This window comes from Aspergillus versicolor (assembly GCF_001890125.1).
Source record: "Aspergillus versicolor CBS 583.65 unplaced genomic scaffold ASPVEscaffold_4, whole genome shotgun sequence".
Lineage (NCBI taxonomy): Eukaryota > Fungi > Ascomycota > Eurotiomycetes > Eurotiales > Aspergillaceae > Aspergillus > Aspergillus versicolor.
Genome location: NW_024467527.1, coordinates 241,092 through 255,748, shown reverse-complemented (window position 1 = coordinate 255,748; position 14,657 = coordinate 241,092). Strand labels below are relative to the sequence as shown.

Below are 14,657 nucleotides of genomic sequence, written 5' to 3'. Positions count from 1 at the left end.
ACAGCTCAATCGATGACTCCTGTGTCATCTGCCCAGCTGGGCTGAATACTCCGACAAACTTCCTCGTAGTCCCGAAACATCTGCACCTTGTCAGGAAGATCAGGAGTCGTCCAGAACATAGTCCAATTGGTATCCGCGAGCTTCCATGTTCCCAACGACCGCTCAAAATACCACTTGTTCACCGGGTTGTCCTTGCGGCTACGCCAGCATACTCCGTTGGGAAAGCATGTCCGCACCATGGCATTGAACACAACGTCTGCAACACCACCGGCGCCTTGACTGCGTTTGAGAACCGCAAATTTGTCGAGATAAGGCACCATCCTGGCCGTACTAGCCTCGCTCCCGTCGTCTTCCACACCAGGAGGTAGTTCCCAAGTCAGGATCGCACCACCTTCATATTCGCCGGCGATAATTAAACCGGCTAGTCGGCCGTTTACCCTATTAAGATAGTCCTTCACGTCGAGTTTTCGGTTGAAAGAGTCTTCAATCAAATGTACCAGCCGTGGAAGATCAATTGTAGGATCTTCCAAGGTCAGGTTTGGGCGGCTTTGGGCCGTCCACGTCTGCACGTGTGGGTTCGGGATAAGACTGACGGGCATGCCTCGCTTGACGAATGTCGTAGGAGGTGCTGGGAGGTTAAGCGAGCCACGCGCTCGCCGGCTCAAAGGTAAAGAGGATGAAAGAAGAGGCTTATCCGTAAGAAGGTTGTGGATAAGAGGGTTTCTCTGTCGTCGTGTGCCGACTGACAGCTCGGAATGGGCTACTTCAGGTGGACGTGCGGAGTTTGCAACCTCAACCGGAGAAGTGATTATCCCAGATGAGGCAGAGGGAAGCATGGCCAGCGTTTGCTGTGAAAGCCTCAAATTATCCAAGTGACCATCGATTGTGACTTCACCGACGCCGGCAGGCAACATCGCTTGTTTCGAAGGCGCAGAGGCAATCTCAGAGCTGGCAAATTTCGAGAATGGATTGCTTTCCGTAATAGAATCAGCAACCATATTCGCGCCCTGGCTTTCAGTAGTCGACTCGCGGACCTGGAGCAACTCGTTCTTGATATTGTCAAACTCCTGATCCATATTGATGAAAGCGTGAGATGTTTGGGGTCCCCTGAAAGCTGGAACACCGCCCAACGGATCTAACAGAATAACTCGATCCAAAGACACTTCCTTTTGTAAAATGCAGATTTTGTCGGCCGTAATTAACGGGTCCTCGTCAGGGTCGGGGGCCAAAGCCAGGCCTGCAAGCTCCTTTGTCAAGGCAAGAACAGCATCATTGGCAGGTATTATCACAGCCTTTGGCATATCCTCCGTGTAACCGATAGGCGCAACGATTAAGATATGACCATCACGCAACGGGCCGAGCAGTTGCTTTCGAGACGAAACAGTTGGTGTGTCTGGTGTTTTCGCCGAGAATGATAAGACTGAATCTAGATGGGAGGATTTTGAATCCGGCTGAGCATCGACTGCTGTCGCAATGCGGCCCACCTGTTCCGTAGCGATTTTTCGCAGTGTACTGGCATCACCATCCGACCCGGGATCGACCACCACACAACAGGCCATACCCAGCCGGTTGATCTGCGAAAGCGTTTTGGCCACTCCATTCAAAGTGAAATCATCCAGGAGCTGCGGCGTCTTTATCTTAACCAACGCCAGGTGCAGTCGCTCTGGCATCTCCTTCCGGTTTGGAGCCGGGGTTGAATCTTGTCTGAAAACAGGGCTTTGATACACTGTTCTCGATGCACCGTAGAAATTCCCCAAGTTGACTCCGGAAGGTAGTGACTCGGTGATGTTTTGTTCTATCGGCTTGCTCGGCGGCTTCTTTTGGGACTTCGCCTGATGCTGCGCCTTGAGTCGGGCGAGGTATGATTTCGCCTCACGTTTCGTAGATGCCGAGTTCAACAAGCTCATGAAGAATTCCTAAGACCGGGCCAAACATCAGAACTACAGCGAAGAGCCAATTGAAGAGCTGGTGCAACATACCCGATCGAGCAACTTCTCCTTCGCTCGACGGCCCAGACGATCATAACTTTGGCTGGTGGAGGAGAAGCCGGCGCTCTGGATGACTCTGTGATCGCGAGAGGCAGAGTAACACCGACGAGGAGTCGTCGAATAAGCTTCGTCAGTGCCATTGAAAACGGTCGGGTACCGCTAGAATCAAGAACGACAAGGGTTAGACACATTTGCGCAAGAATTGACATGTAGGGCTCATACCTTGAGAGGCGGCTGCGTGACCCGCGACCACGGGAGCGCCCTCGAGCTCATGGTTCAGTTTTGGATGTGTCGAAATTCCATACCAGGTACAGGAACAGACGGCAAACAAGCTCCTCAAGGAACCGGAATGACAGAGAACATTGTGCGGAGCAGTTGGCGGATCGGGGGAGAGGAGAAAAAAATATGGGTCGGTATCGTGAGGGAAATCGTGAGTCAATGACGATGCGGCCTCTTACCGCTCCGTTCTCGGCTGCGGCGGTTTGTACCGAGGCCGATCACGCCGAGCATTTCCGTCTTTATCAAGTCTTACGCGGGGGTTCTGGAAGACCAAACGCTTTGGCTGAGACATTCTGATGGATTTCTGTAATTGTTAGTGCTGGTGCTGTGTCGAAGCTACGTAATTCTTTGCCCGCAGACGTCGGGAGGGCGGCCGAAAATGCATCCATCCCACGCCAAGGTTACGGCTAAATGGAGATGTGCAGTGTTAGAACGGGAAACCATGTCTATATTGCAATCGGATAGAAAGTTCGATCCACGGCAAAGTTGAAGTAGAAAGGACGCGAATGCCCAAAATTATGGGAATTCCTCCTACCCAAGTGAACTATATCCTATATCGACAACAGTAATGCCGAAAATGAATAAACATTAGACGATTGCATCCAAACCGTCGGCTATAACTGACATTGGAAGACGTATTGTTCCGTCCAGTCTTTTATAGTTAGGTACGAGTATTCGGTGTAAACCCGTGGTATACTGATTCCCACAATAGGCAACTATCAAAAAGGCTGGCCCCAATTCCCACACTCCACACAAGTCCAGATCCCTTGGGTATTGTTGCGAATACCGCCGATTTACGACCATGGACGTTGGTCGTTGTAGAACCTATGTCCTCCAGGCCAGGCCTGGATCTTGTTGCCCAACTCCAGCATTGTCAGACACAATGGGACGCACTCAAATTGAAATTACAAGCTTTGCAGTTCCAGGGAAACAGACTGCGGTCTGAAGGCGTGGGAGTTGATGGGACGAAGTCAATTGCAGAGACGGAGAACGTTCTTCAAAAGCTTGTGTGCAGGCACTGTTGTACTAGATTGGATGACAAAAGGACTCATTTCCAGGCTCTTGCACAACGGGGTCTTTGGAAAAAAAGAACATGAGGTGCAATCCCAGGTGGCTCTCTTCTCAGGTTGTCCGGGCGATTGCGTAGTGCATTGAAAGGGACACTGAGTGCGTGACACTCGGAGCCTGCCTCTAAACTTGCGACACATCTCATTCTGGTCCATTGATACAGAAGGTGAACAACGCCATGATTGTCATCAAGCTGCTCGACAAAGAATGCCGTGAAGAAACCCAAGTAAGCTGAGCCCTGCTGGGCTCAAGGTTTATGGAAACGAAGCTATATCCATCCAAATCCAAAGTTAGTCAAGAATAGAATGCGCATGCCACCTCGACTGTGAAGGCAAAGCGGGAGAATGGGTCATTAGCCATCAGGGCCTCGGAAAGCGCACTGGGAGAGCGAGGAGTCCAAAACGAGTCTCGAGTCGCCCTCTTGTACAGATGAGAGTCGAGACCAACAAAGGGTTCATTCAGATAAGATCAGAGTGGGGGAGAGGCACCAGAGGCAGATCAAAGCACAAACTGCCTGGTGCCCCGCCTTTTGCGGGATGAAAACTCTTCAAACTCAATAGCGAGGAACGACTTGTGGTTGAGCCTGGACGATGGCGAGCATTAACTTGACCAAGGTTCTGACTTCTGCAAGCGCCGCCTGCAAGATCTAGCTAAGATTCTCGGCTATCAGCGACCAGGATTGAAACAATCTCTTCTGGTTCTTCAAAGGCTTATCGCCTGCATTATTCCCGCCCCACCGGTGGCCAGTGACCAGCCCACCACCGACTTTGGCTCCCTCGCATTTTTTCGATCGGATTAATCTACCGTCCACACTTTACCTCTCAATCGCTCCTTCCAGACCATCTCTCACTCTGCATACACTCGCTCTCCCCGAACACCGCTGTTGTTATATATACACACGACAAAACCCACTTACTCGAAGCCCCACGCCTCATACTTCACCACCCCTGCAGTTCTAAACCATGTCGGACCAGTCACATCACCAGATTCCCGACCACCCCATCAACGGTCTCAAGCCCTTATCCAACGGCGACGGATTTTCTTTGCCTATCACCGGCAGCGATCTCTCGCGGGCAGAAACACATGATCACACGGGCGCGTTCATGGCGAACGGTCTGCCGCTGGAGACTGATGAGGACGATGACGACGAGGAGGTTGACGAGGACTACGTCGCCGTTGACCATGACGATCTCAACGAATACCCATACTGGTTCCGCCGTCCACCTGTGCATCAGCCGTCAAAACTAGACGACTTGCACCCCTTTGTACAGGTCTTGACCGAGTCGAACGTGGACGACTGTGTTGCCGTAGAAGAGGCATTCCCCGAGCAGGAGCGCTGTTCCCGCGATAAGGTACGATATCATTACCCGCGTATATTGCGTCTGCACAAGTTTTGCTGATTCGGATACAATTAACAGTTTTCCTATCGCCTTGGAAGATGTCCCGAGCTCTGCCTCGGTTTGTTCACCCTTCCGGTTCTCGAAGAAGACAAGCCTAAACCTCGCCCAACTCTTGTCGGACACGTTATCGCCACCAGGACGTCCAACCCCCATGTGACGGATAAGTCTATGGAACTACCGGCCGACTGGAAAACCGAGCGCTCAACAGTAGTTGACGGTGAGACCGTTGGCCACGACGAATACGGAAGCTCGATCGCAATTCATTCTGTAGCAGTTTTGCGCGAACACCAAGGAAAACAGGTTGGGAGTACACTGATGAAGGCTTATATCCAAAGAATCCGGGAGGCAGCTATTGCAGATCGTATTGTGATCATTGTGCACGATCACCTCATACCGTTTTACGAGTCTTTTGGCTTTGAGAACCGGGGGCAAAGCAAGTGCCAGTTTGGAGGAGGTGGTTGGACAGATATGGTCGGTTTTTTATCCCTACATCGCCCCTTAATTTCTCTGCTAACTGCGTTCAGGCACTTGAACTCAATGAGTGAACTTGCCACTGAGAGTATATAGTGGCTTTCTCTTATGAGTATTTTCTTCTTCCGGCTTTTGACTAGCATACTCTTCACCAATTATTCCCCCCACCTTTTTTTTTGTACCCGTTTTATGTTCATTTTCGTCGTTGCATATTCACGGGTTGTGCACTTGGTCTCTCTGTGTGGTTAACTTCGAAAAGCAATGGAGTTCCTGGGCCTACGATGGTACGATCTGCTATGATATGATGACCGGGTTGGTTTGGTAAGGGCGGGCTCAGTTTTATCATAGAAACTTCGGTAGTCAATGTATTCTACAAGATTCAAAACAGGCTGAGTAGGCCGTAGACTGCTTTGTAAAAGTCGACTGTTTTTGCTCGGTTAGAAACTGCAGAATCCCCCCACATTTGCTCACCGCCCGCCAAAAATTCTGCCTCCGACCGCCGACCATAATTTTTTTTATCGATCTCGACCGTTGTCTCCGTCTTGTCTCATCGCCTATTGGGTTACCTATAGGAGTCATTTTTTCTATCGACCGACTCTTGCTCAGGTGCCCATCATGAAGACTACGTGGAAAGATGTACGCCTCCCCCCCCTTTGCTACCCATCGCCGAAACCACCAATACTGATGCTTTCACCGCTTGATAGATTCCTCCGGTGCCCACCAGCCAGGAATTCCTGGATATTGTCCTTAGTCGTACACAGCGACAGTTGCCCACTCAGATTCGTGCGGGCTTCAAGATCAGCCGTATTCGAGGTATTTTACGAGCATGATTTTTTTGGTGGATATTTTGGGTTAGGCTAATCCGAAGATTTTTAGGCTTCTACACTCGAAAAGTGAAGTACACCCAAGAGACATTTGGCGAAAAATTCGAAGCGATTTTGGATGGATTCCCCAGACTGCAAGACATCCATCCTTTCCGTGAGTACTCGTGCTAGTTGCGACATTTTTGATCTTATCTCACAACCCGGCAGACAAGGATTTGATGAACACGCTGTACGATGCCGACCATTTCAGAATTGCCCTCGGTCAAGTCTCGACCGCAAAGCATTTGATCGAAACAGTGTCCCGCGATTACGTCCGTCTCATCAAATATGCCCAGTCTCTTTTCCAGTGCAAACAGCTTAAGCGCGCTGCTCTCGGTCGCATGGCTACCATTTGCCGACGCCTTAAAGACCCGCTCGTTTATTTGGAACAAGTTAGACAACATTTGGGTCGTCTACCCTCTATCGACCCTAACACTCGAACACTCTTGATTTGCGGATACCCCAATGTCGGAAAGTCCAGTTTTTTGCGTAGCATCAGTCGCGCGGATGTTGATGTTCAGCCCTATGCTTTCACAACAAAGAGTTTGTTTGTCGGTCACTTCGACTACAAGTACCTCCGGTTCCAAGCCATCGATACGCCCGGAATTCTCGACCACCCTCTGGAGGAGATGAACACCATTGAAATGCAGTCGATCACTGCCATCGCTCATTTGCGGTCCGCTGTTATGTACTTTATGGACCTATCGGAGCAGTGCGGCTACTCCGTTTCGGACCAGATTAAGCTGTTCCACAATATCCGTCCTTTGTTCGCGAATAAGATTGTCTTTGTTGTGGTGAACAAGATCGACGTTCGACGACCGGAAGATCTTGAGCCTGAGGTTCAAGAGGAGATGCAGAATATGCTCAAGGCAGACGATGTTGAGCTTCTCCAGCTCTCTTGCACTACCACTGAGGGTGTAACCAACGTGAAGAACGCCGCTTGCGATAAGTTGCTAGCGGAGAGAGTTGCCCAGAAGCTCAAGTCTGGATCCAACAGCTCCGGTACCCCTGGTGGAAGACTTGGCGATGTTCTCGCGCGTATCCACGTTGCACAGCCCATGGGTGGAGCGCAGCTCGAAACATTCATTCCCGATGCTGTCAAGGATCTTAAGAAATACGACAAGAACGACCCAAACCGGAGGAAGCTGGAGCGGGATATCGAGGAGGAGAACGGCGGGGCTGGTGTTTACAACGTCGATCTCAAGAAGAACTACTTGCTTGCAAACGACGAATGGAAGCACGACAAGATTCCCGAGCTATGGAACGGCAAGAACATTTACGATTACGTGGACCCCGACATCGAGGCCAAGTTAGCTGCCCTAGAGGAAGAGGAAGAGAAGCTCGAGGCAGACGGTCACTACGATTCGGACGAGAGCGTAGAGGATGCCGAAGATGCCGACATTCGCATGAAGGCGGATCTGATCCGCGAAAAGCGTACTTTGATGCGCAACGAGGCAAAGATGCGCAAGTCCCTCAAGAACCGTGCGGCCATTCCCCGCAGCGCCAAAGCCAAGAGACTCTCCCAGATGGAGCAGGGCCTGGACGCAGCCGGCTACGATGCCGACGCTGCTGTTTCTCGTGTCCGTTCCCAGAGCCAATCCCGTGGCCGTACGACGACCCGCGATATGGACGACGACGCGATGGATGTCGATCCCTCCGACCCCAAACAGGCAATCGCCAGGGCCAAGGGCCGTGCTCGCAGCCAGGCTGCTACAAACCGTCTGCAGGATGGTGTTGCCGACGAAACAGCCCGCTCCAAGGCCGAGCGCCTCACCAAGCTGGGCCAGAAGAAGATGAACCGTATGGCCAGACAGGGAGAAGCCGATCGACACCAGACCGTGTCTCTCACGAAGCACTTGGTACGTCTCCTTCACTGTATATTCTGTTATTTTTCAGCGCGCTAATATATTTCACTTTTTAGGTTGCCGGCAAACGTGGTATGGGCAAGACACAACGTCGTTAATCCATTCGATTTTAATCTTGCTTGCCGCCACGATACCGATACCAATGCTACGTTCCCCTCTAATACCTTCATCTCTGTAGTACAGTCCTTACTCTACATACTCGTTATGATTATGGTGTCTTAAAAAAATTCCAAGGCGTTAGGGGAGGCTTGTCGTTCTTCGTCTTTTTCCTATCTACGATATCTCGTCGCGCGTCTTATAAATAGGTACTTGGATAGATGTTCCATGTTCACCACAATCATTCAATGACAGTGTCACGTTCAATTACTTAAACCCTTCTAGAAGACTATCCATAACCATGCCCAGTCAAGCCCGTTTCCCATACGGCTGTCTTTACAAGTAGTATCGATAAACCAAGTCGGAGCTCAACTATCGGAGTGACAGATCCACGATTCGGCATCGTAATTGAAGTAAATGCTGTTCTCCCCAGGGTTGGTTATAACTGGTTATATATCATGTCACCAATCGAACCCAAATTTCCATACACCAGACCAGGAAAGACCTCGGATTATGCTCAGCTGTACAGTATATTTCCTTGATAGAATAATCTACAAACACAGTCTTTATATATTAACTAATATACTTAACCCCGTTCTCGTGCGATGAACATTGGTATCGCTACAGCTGCTAATTGGACTTGGAACTTTTTGATCTCATTGTTGGAGGCCTGACATGACCACTCTGATTTCCCGTTGGACCTAGGTGTGGGAACTCATCAACAGCTTCTGTACGGGAATCTAGCGTGTTAAGATTTCTCGAAGTAAATAACCCTAAGGTGGCAGTTAGTTCGATCATGGACCATCATCTGGGGTTATTGGCCTCTCTTTCGGTTGTGTTTGCTTCCTCCTGCCTTGTCGGTAATAGTCACTGCATATTTCCAGGGCAATTTCATTGACCCCGGCCTCCCAGGCCATGGACGGATCCCAAATAAAGAGGTCCGGCGGTTTAAGGTTGTCGAGAGCGGCATGTGCCTGAGGCCGAAACTCTAAACCCTAACCCAAGGCTCGAGCCCTCGTATCGCAAGAATCGCAACAGTGAAGACTCAACAGCAATACGTTCGGGTTCTTGGAATGATTTCAAGTTCAAATATTTCATAGTATATCTTGTCTATCCAACCCAATGCATAATATACAATCCCAAAAAGTTAAAAGTAAGAAAAAACAAACCCAACCCCAAACCGTAAAATGCAATCCTTATTTGTTGCTTTCTTTCTCTCCTCACAACGTCTCTTGTCATATCACATCGAGTATGCACGCCTGCATATCTATATAAATGTATGACTGTGCGTATACGCGTAGATATAAAGCATGTATAAAGGCTGGTTTATGCGGTTATCCCCCCTTTTACTCCCGGATCTCCTCAGCCGGCTCAGCCGGCTTGTCTCCCTCACCATGCTCGGTTTGACCCTGGCCTTCCTTCTTGGGGTTCTCCTGGGCAGGAGGGTGGATGTCTCTCACGAGGTTCTCGTCAGGGACCCAGGAAGCACTCTTCCAGGGAACCACCTGCAGGACATACATGGTATCAACCTCCTCGAGGGTACGGCCTTGACTCTCGTTGACGAAGAAGAACACGATCAGCACGCCTGCAAAGCAGCAGGCAGCAAACACATAGCCGTAAGCGAAGTCGATGGACCCAGAGATGAATGGGGTGAAAAATGAGATCAAAAAGTTCCAAGTCCAGTTAGCAGCTGTAGCGATACCAATGTTCATCGCACGAGAACGCTGTGGGTACATTTCACTACAGATCGACCACACGATAGGGCCCCTAGGAATGTTATTAGAACTCTCTAGATGATCCTGGGGCGTTTCCTGGGGGTCAAACTTACCATGTGGTGGCGAAGCCGCAGATGAAGAAACAGGTGAAAACGATCATCGCGGTTCCGGCCTTGGGGGTATTTTGAGGGTTCTCCAAGTCCAGAGCAAAGTGGCCAACCGATGCCCAGATCCAGAAGCAGATCGAGCACCATGCGCCTCCAATCATAAGACTGTTGCGGCGTCCGAAGTGTTCGACGATATAGAGACCGGGAAGGGTCATTCCGAAGTTGACAGCGCCAAGAATAATCTGAGTGACGTAGCTGTTGCTCAAACCAGTAGAAGTAAAGATACTGTTTCCATAGTAGAAGATAAAGTTGGCTCCAGTAAGTTGCTGCAGCGACTGCAGCGCAATACCGAGAAAGGTGCGGTACATCATCCGCGGGCCGGTGAAAACCTCGTGCCAGGGAGCAACTCCAGCGGCACGCTCCTCGTCGAGCTTCTCCTTCATATCTCTCATTTCTTGGACAACAGCACGGTGGTTTTCGTTGACACCATATAGCTTAGCCATGACCTTGCGTGCCTCATCGATGCGGCCGTGGCGATAAGCAAAACGGGGAGACTCGGGAAGGAAGAGGGCGCCCAGACCAAGAATCAACGGCCAGGCAAAACCAATTCCCATGGTGATTCTCCACGAGGCAGTGGATTCGATGCTCTCGGTGCCGAAGTTGATGATGTAGGAGATGAAGATACCGAAGGCGACGAAGAGCTGGAATGCACTGATCATGGCACCGCGGACCTGGCGAGGGGCGGCCTCGGACTGGTACATGGGGACGACGCTGGAGAGCGCGCCAATGCCCAGACCAGCAACCCAACGGCCCATGGCAATCTGAACCCAGTTGCTGTCCGTAGCAATCTGCACGATGATTCCGACTATGTGGATCACGGACCAGAAGGACATGGAGAATTTGCGACCAATGCGATCCGCGATGGGGGCGGCAACGAGGGCTCCGATCATAGTACCGATGCAGAGCTAGGGATAGGTTAGTTAGGGCTAGAGGCATCCCCGGTGATGGCTAACTTACCAGACCGACAATCAGACCGTTGCGGACATTGCTGAAGACGTACTCGCCGTTTGCCTGACGCTCCGCAAAACGCATCTTGAAGTCATTCATCGTTGTGAAACCGGCGATTTGGCCTGCGAAAATTAGAACAACGAACCATGGTCGGCGCAAGGCAGTGAACTCACCAGTCGAGTAACCAAAGATGAAACCACCCATGGACACCACGATACCCAAGATAAACGATCGCCATGTTAGGTACTTGACGGGGCTATCGTCGATGATGCCATCGTCCTTCTCCGCAGTCGAGTCGGATCTCGAAGGCGTGGTAGCCTGAGAATGCTCTTGCTGCTCAGCCTTGGGCTTGAAGAGACCCTTAATGTTGGCCACACCCATTGTGATTGTATATTTTTTTTTTCTCACAAAACGAGAGTGAGAAGACGAGGTGAGGGAGGGTTGGGAAGGGAGGGAGGAACGCAAGGGAGAGAACCAGCTACGACCCGGAAACGAGGGAGGCCAAGGGATTATATCTACGGGCGGGACATGGGACAAGCCGATTTAGCGAGACATTTAATTATCGTGAATTCTACCTACTCTGGGCAGCCTGGGGCCTGGGCGAATGAACGGGGACAAAGCTCAACGGCAATCGGCTACCATCCCAGGATTGGGGAACCCACGGGAGAACCAGACGGGGGCCCGGATCTTGACGGGCCCCGATAGGGGGAGACGGGCAGGTGATGGGCAAGGGATTCATTCTACGGAGTGCTGCTCGGCTGGGTGACGAGAATTCTCTGATGCTTCCCTGGAGATTCGGTGGAGAGGGGGTGGAGAAGGGGCAGAGTAGGAGAGGCGATGACGGCGACAAGACGGCCACAACAGCTTCCAGACGTGCCTGTTGAGGAAACCAAAAACCGCGAGTCGTCATCTGACCTTGTCGAGTGGTCCAGCAGGCTATTTCTGGACTTGGTTCTGTTGACAAACGCCTCTCGCCCTACCTTACTCTCTCAGCGCGCTGAGGTGCTGTTGGGTGCGCCCATTAGGGCTCGTCGACCGTGATTTGACGGCGTTTCTACGGTCATTTTGAAACTAGAGACCCGCGGTTTCCATTTACGAGAGTAGATCCACTTTCTGTCTTGTCGCGTTACTGCGAGAATTCTATTTTTCCCATGGCGCATCGCGACGAGTTCTAAATGTGGATTCGTCCGAGAACTGCGGCAGATCCGCACTCGGGGTGGAGCGCAAGAAAAAAGTTTTCCTCCTGGCGATCGCCAGCACAGGGGAGGCTGCATCGCTGAAGAGGACGAGTGAGAGAAAAACTACAGGGGACGAGAAGCCGTGAAAGATGCTGCTGCTGGCAGGTTTATATACCTGACCGGTCTGTGGGTGAGGGATTGTTGTCTCGCAATCAGCACACGGCATTATTGGCCCGAGCCGACATTTTCGGCACGCCGAAGACTCGGGATCCACGCTCAGTCGGCCTCGGTGTGCCGATTCGGAGGGGAATTTTCTGCAACGCGCCCAGCTCTTCTCTGAAAAATCTCACCGATGGGTGGATCCAGTTCCTGGTGTTCCACTTGGCGTCGTCTTGGGTTTCTCTTGTCTTCGATCCACTCCCGAACATTTCAACCTCTTCTTGCCTCACGCAGGAGGGGATCACCATAGCTACCATACTACGACTTGCATTGTTGGCAGCATTGTCCGGTTGTATGTTATATTTTGGTATATATACCACTGTAGTCGAAACAAGTACTATCAACAGTGCGAGCTCATCAAAGCAAACATCGATTAACTCAACCAAGCCTTGGCCGGGACAGACTGTCGCTGGCTTCGGTTCCTGGTTCCACAGTCTAGCTTGCTTTAGGGCACGGTGAGCAGCCACTGGATCCATGGAATAATGTCGGGCTTGACATCCGAAGATCTTCTTCACTTGTGGTAAACGGGACTCTGGAAAATATTGGTAGAAATTCAGACCTACCAGTTCACAATATACAAGCCATTATTATGGGAGCGTTGGTGAGAGCAAGGTAGAACAGTTGTTGAACTTGCATAGAACGAGTGCTTAAAATATTCTATATAGCCACAGCACCCGATTTTTGTTTTCTTGAATCCGTCGTAGCCGATATTCACGGCATACCCAACACGGTCATCTGCCGAGAATGTCGAGTGGTCTGATGGCGATACACATGTCTAGGCTTTTAGCGCATATTAGCAAACAGTTCCGGTTGACTTTCCCTTTCGGTGGCCTAGAATTTGATGCACGGCTGCGAGGCATATCCTTTCCAAAACTCGAAGTCTTTGCATTGCTGGTTCACCACTTGGGTATATACAACGAGCCGGCCGTTATGACACTGGCTAGTCTACTTGTCTACCCGTGAAGAGAAACGCAGTGGGTGATGATTTCCATTATTATTGCCAGTTTTGCCACAACCTTGGATAACTAGTTAACCACTGCGTCATTAATATACAACCGTGGTTTCAAGTTTTCTATAATGAATCGGATTAAAATAATATATCACTTTCCCAGGTTAGCGGCCTGGCATCCATTAGAAAGAGTCCAGCGTCCGTGACGTAACGTTTCGCATTTCCCATACATCTTTCACATATCGCTTCACCTCCTACAAACATCCAACATGGAATTGTCCAACAGGACTACACATCCTAGCATCTTTTTTTTTTAAGTGCTCTTCTTTGCATTCTCACGCTCCGCCTTGCGAAGGGCCCGCTTCCGGATTGACTCATGCATACCCTTGTTCTGGTTTGCGAGAAACTTGCTCATAGGGCTGATAACGCACGTAGCAAGGTATGCCACCAATCCGTGACTCCAGTAAGGGGACGAGCTGTACGCATAGGTTGGGGAACCGCCATTGTTACCGATCTTGGACAGCGTCGCCTGCACGAACGAGCGCGGGTTGGGGATCAAGGCACTCGTCTTGCGAATCTTGGACATGGCAGAGGTAATGAGGTATGCCTGCACCAGCTCCACAGTGATGCCGTGCGGCTGGAGTTCAGAGCCAAGCGCTGTCGACCACTGCTGCAAGAAAGCTTTGCTTCCGGAGTAGGTAGCAAGAAGCGGGGTGGGGACGAGACCACCGAAAGATCCCATGGTCAGGATCAGTCCACGCTTGCGCTGGATCATCCCGGGGACGACCAGTTGCGTAACCCGCAGAGTACCCGTGCAGTTGATTGTGATTATGTCCGCCATCTCGTCCTCGGGAGTCAGGGCAAAAGGGACCGGGATGCTGTGACTCTTTCCAACGTTGTTGACCAGAATAGCGACATCTAGCTCATCCGCTAGCTCCTTGAGCTTCTCGTAGTCCTGATCCTCATTGAGAGCAAAGTCCATCGCCAGCATCTTGGTCTGCACGGAGGGGTATTTCGAGGTGATTTCATCGGTCAGGGTGGTAAGCTTGGAGGCCGTTCGCGAAACAAGGACGATGTTGAACCCAGCACGAGCGAGCTGGAGCGCGTATTCCTTGCCCAGCCCATCGGATGCACCTGTAACAATCGCCCAGCTACCCTTGGGGCCGAATGAGCGAAGCTAGGTGGGAGATTAGTACAATCCACGAAATCAAAGCTCGGATATAGTGTATTATCGACGTACCGACTTCCCGGGTAGAATGAATAAACTGGCAAGGACCCTAGCAAAAGTCCAGGCTCTGGAGACAACAAACCAGCCTCCAGCCGCAAGCAACACCGAAGCTGCCACACTTTGCCAGCCGGGAGCAAAGTTCCACTCCCAGTGGGAAAGCGAATACGTGATTTCGTTTACGAATTCCATGGCGAGTGATTGTCCTTTCAATCCAAGTAAAGAG

The 14,657-nt window shown here is 50.9% G+C and overlaps 7 protein-coding genes across 7 annotated transcripts; 2 read left to right on the top strand and 5 right to left on the bottom strand.

The window, feature by feature from the left end:
• Positions 1-5: 5 nt before the first annotated feature.
• Positions 6-2,261, bottom strand: arg2 (acetyl-CoA:L-glutamate N-acetyltransferase; the record flags this gene model as incomplete). Its single annotated transcript, XM_040814577.1, has 3 exons — positions 6-1,916; positions 1,980-2,147; positions 2,211-2,261. The coding sequence occupies 3 exons, from the start codon at positions 2,259-2,261 to the stop codon at positions 6-8; spliced, it is 2,130 nt and encodes a 709-aa protein (XP_040666835.1).
• Positions 2,262-4,297: 2,036 nt separating this feature from the next.
• Positions 4,298-5,302, top strand: ASPVEDRAFT_130237 (polyamine acetyltransferase; the record flags this gene model as incomplete). The annotated part of the gene is made up of 2 exons (XM_040806698.1): positions 4,298-4,687; positions 4,754-5,302. 2 exons carry the CDS (start codon positions 4,298-4,300, stop codon positions 5,300-5,302), a joined length of 939 nt encoding a protein of 312 aa, XP_040666834.1.
• A 439-nt stretch (positions 5,303-5,741) lies between these two features.
• On the top strand, positions 5,742-8,339 carry ASPVEDRAFT_190662 (putative GTPase NOG1). The gene is made up of 5 exons (XM_040809067.1): positions 5,742-5,842; positions 5,911-6,019; positions 6,083-6,184; positions 6,238-7,928; positions 7,991-8,339. The coding sequence occupies exons 1-5, from the start codon at positions 5,822-5,824 to the stop codon at positions 8,030-8,032; spliced, it is 1,965 nt and encodes a 654-aa protein (XP_040666833.1). The 5' UTR covers positions 5,742-5,821; the 3' UTR covers positions 8,033-8,339.
• A 796-nt stretch (positions 8,340-9,135) lies between these two features.
• ASPVEDRAFT_71205 (sugar porter family MFS transporter) lies at positions 9,136-11,295 on the bottom strand. The gene is made up of 4 exons (XM_040816101.1): positions 11,034-11,295; positions 10,870-10,982; positions 9,859-10,817; positions 9,136-9,797 (listed from the first exon to the last, which is right to left on the bottom strand). The coding sequence occupies exons 1-4, from the start codon at positions 11,239-11,241 to the stop codon at positions 9,377-9,379; spliced, it is 1,701 nt and encodes a 566-aa protein (XP_040666832.1). The 5' UTR covers positions 11,242-11,295; the 3' UTR covers positions 9,136-9,376.
• A 40-nt stretch (positions 11,296-11,335) lies between these two features.
• ASPVEDRAFT_613519 (uncharacterized protein) lies at positions 11,336-12,010 on the bottom strand. Its single transcript, XM_040815566.1, has one exon. The coding sequence runs from the start codon at positions 11,768-11,770 to the stop codon at positions 11,432-11,434; it is 339 nt and encodes a 112-aa protein (XP_040666831.1). The 5' UTR covers positions 11,771-12,010; the 3' UTR covers positions 11,336-11,431.
• ASPVEDRAFT_613363 (uncharacterized protein) lies at positions 11,909-12,921 on the bottom strand. The gene has a single exon (XM_040815564.1). It carries the CDS (start codon positions 12,731-12,733, stop codon positions 12,251-12,253), a length of 483 nt encoding a protein of 160 aa, XP_040666830.1. The 5' UTR covers positions 12,734-12,921; the 3' UTR covers positions 11,909-12,250.
• A 187-nt stretch (positions 12,922-13,108) lies between these two features.
• Positions 13,109-14,623, bottom strand: ASPVEDRAFT_149945 (ketoreductase; the record flags this gene model as incomplete). Its single annotated transcript, XM_040808219.1, has 2 exons — positions 13,109-14,383; positions 14,447-14,623. 2 exons carry the CDS (start codon positions 14,621-14,623, stop codon positions 13,520-13,522), a joined length of 1,041 nt encoding a protein of 346 aa, XP_040666829.1. The 3' UTR covers positions 13,109-13,519.
• Between the last annotated feature and the right edge of the window lie 34 nt (positions 14,624-14,657).

What these genes read in the sequence shown, in the direction of transcription:
- ASPVEDRAFT_190662 (XM_040809067.1), top strand. Translation starts at nt 5,822, where the DNA reads ATGAAGACTACGTGGAAAGAT. An exon ending in CAAGATCAGCCGTATTCGAG is followed by an intron (nt 6,020 to 6,082) that starts GTATTTTACGAG and finishes GAAGATTTTTAG; the next exon opens with GCTTCTACACTCGAAAAGTG. An exon ending in TGTCTCTCACGAAGCACTTG is followed by an intron (nt 7,929 to 7,990) that starts GTACGTCTCCTT and finishes TTCACTTTTTAG; the next exon opens with GTTGCCGGCAAACGTGGTAT.
- ASPVEDRAFT_71205 (XM_040816101.1), bottom strand. Translation starts at nt 11,241, where the DNA reads ATGGGTGTGGCCAACATTAAGGGTCTCTTCAAGCCCAAGGCTGAGCAG. An exon ending in CATCTTTGGTTACTCGACTG is followed by an intron (nt 10,983 to 11,033) that starts GTGAGTTCACTG and finishes TAATTTTCGCAG; the next exon opens with GCCAAATCGCCGGTTTCACA. An exon ending in TGCGGCTTCGCCACCACATG is followed by an intron (nt 9,798 to 9,858) that starts GTAAGTTTGACC and finishes TAACATTCCTAG; the next exon opens with GGGCCCTATCGTGTGGTCGA.
- ASPVEDRAFT_613519 (XM_040815566.1), bottom strand. Translation starts at nt 11,770, where the DNA reads ATGACGACTCGCGGTTTTTGGTTTCCTCAACAGGCACGTCTGGAAGCT.
- ASPVEDRAFT_613363 (XM_040815564.1), bottom strand. Translation starts at nt 12,733, where the DNA reads ATGGATCCAGTGGCTGCTCACCGTGCCCTAAAGCAAGCTAGACTGTGG.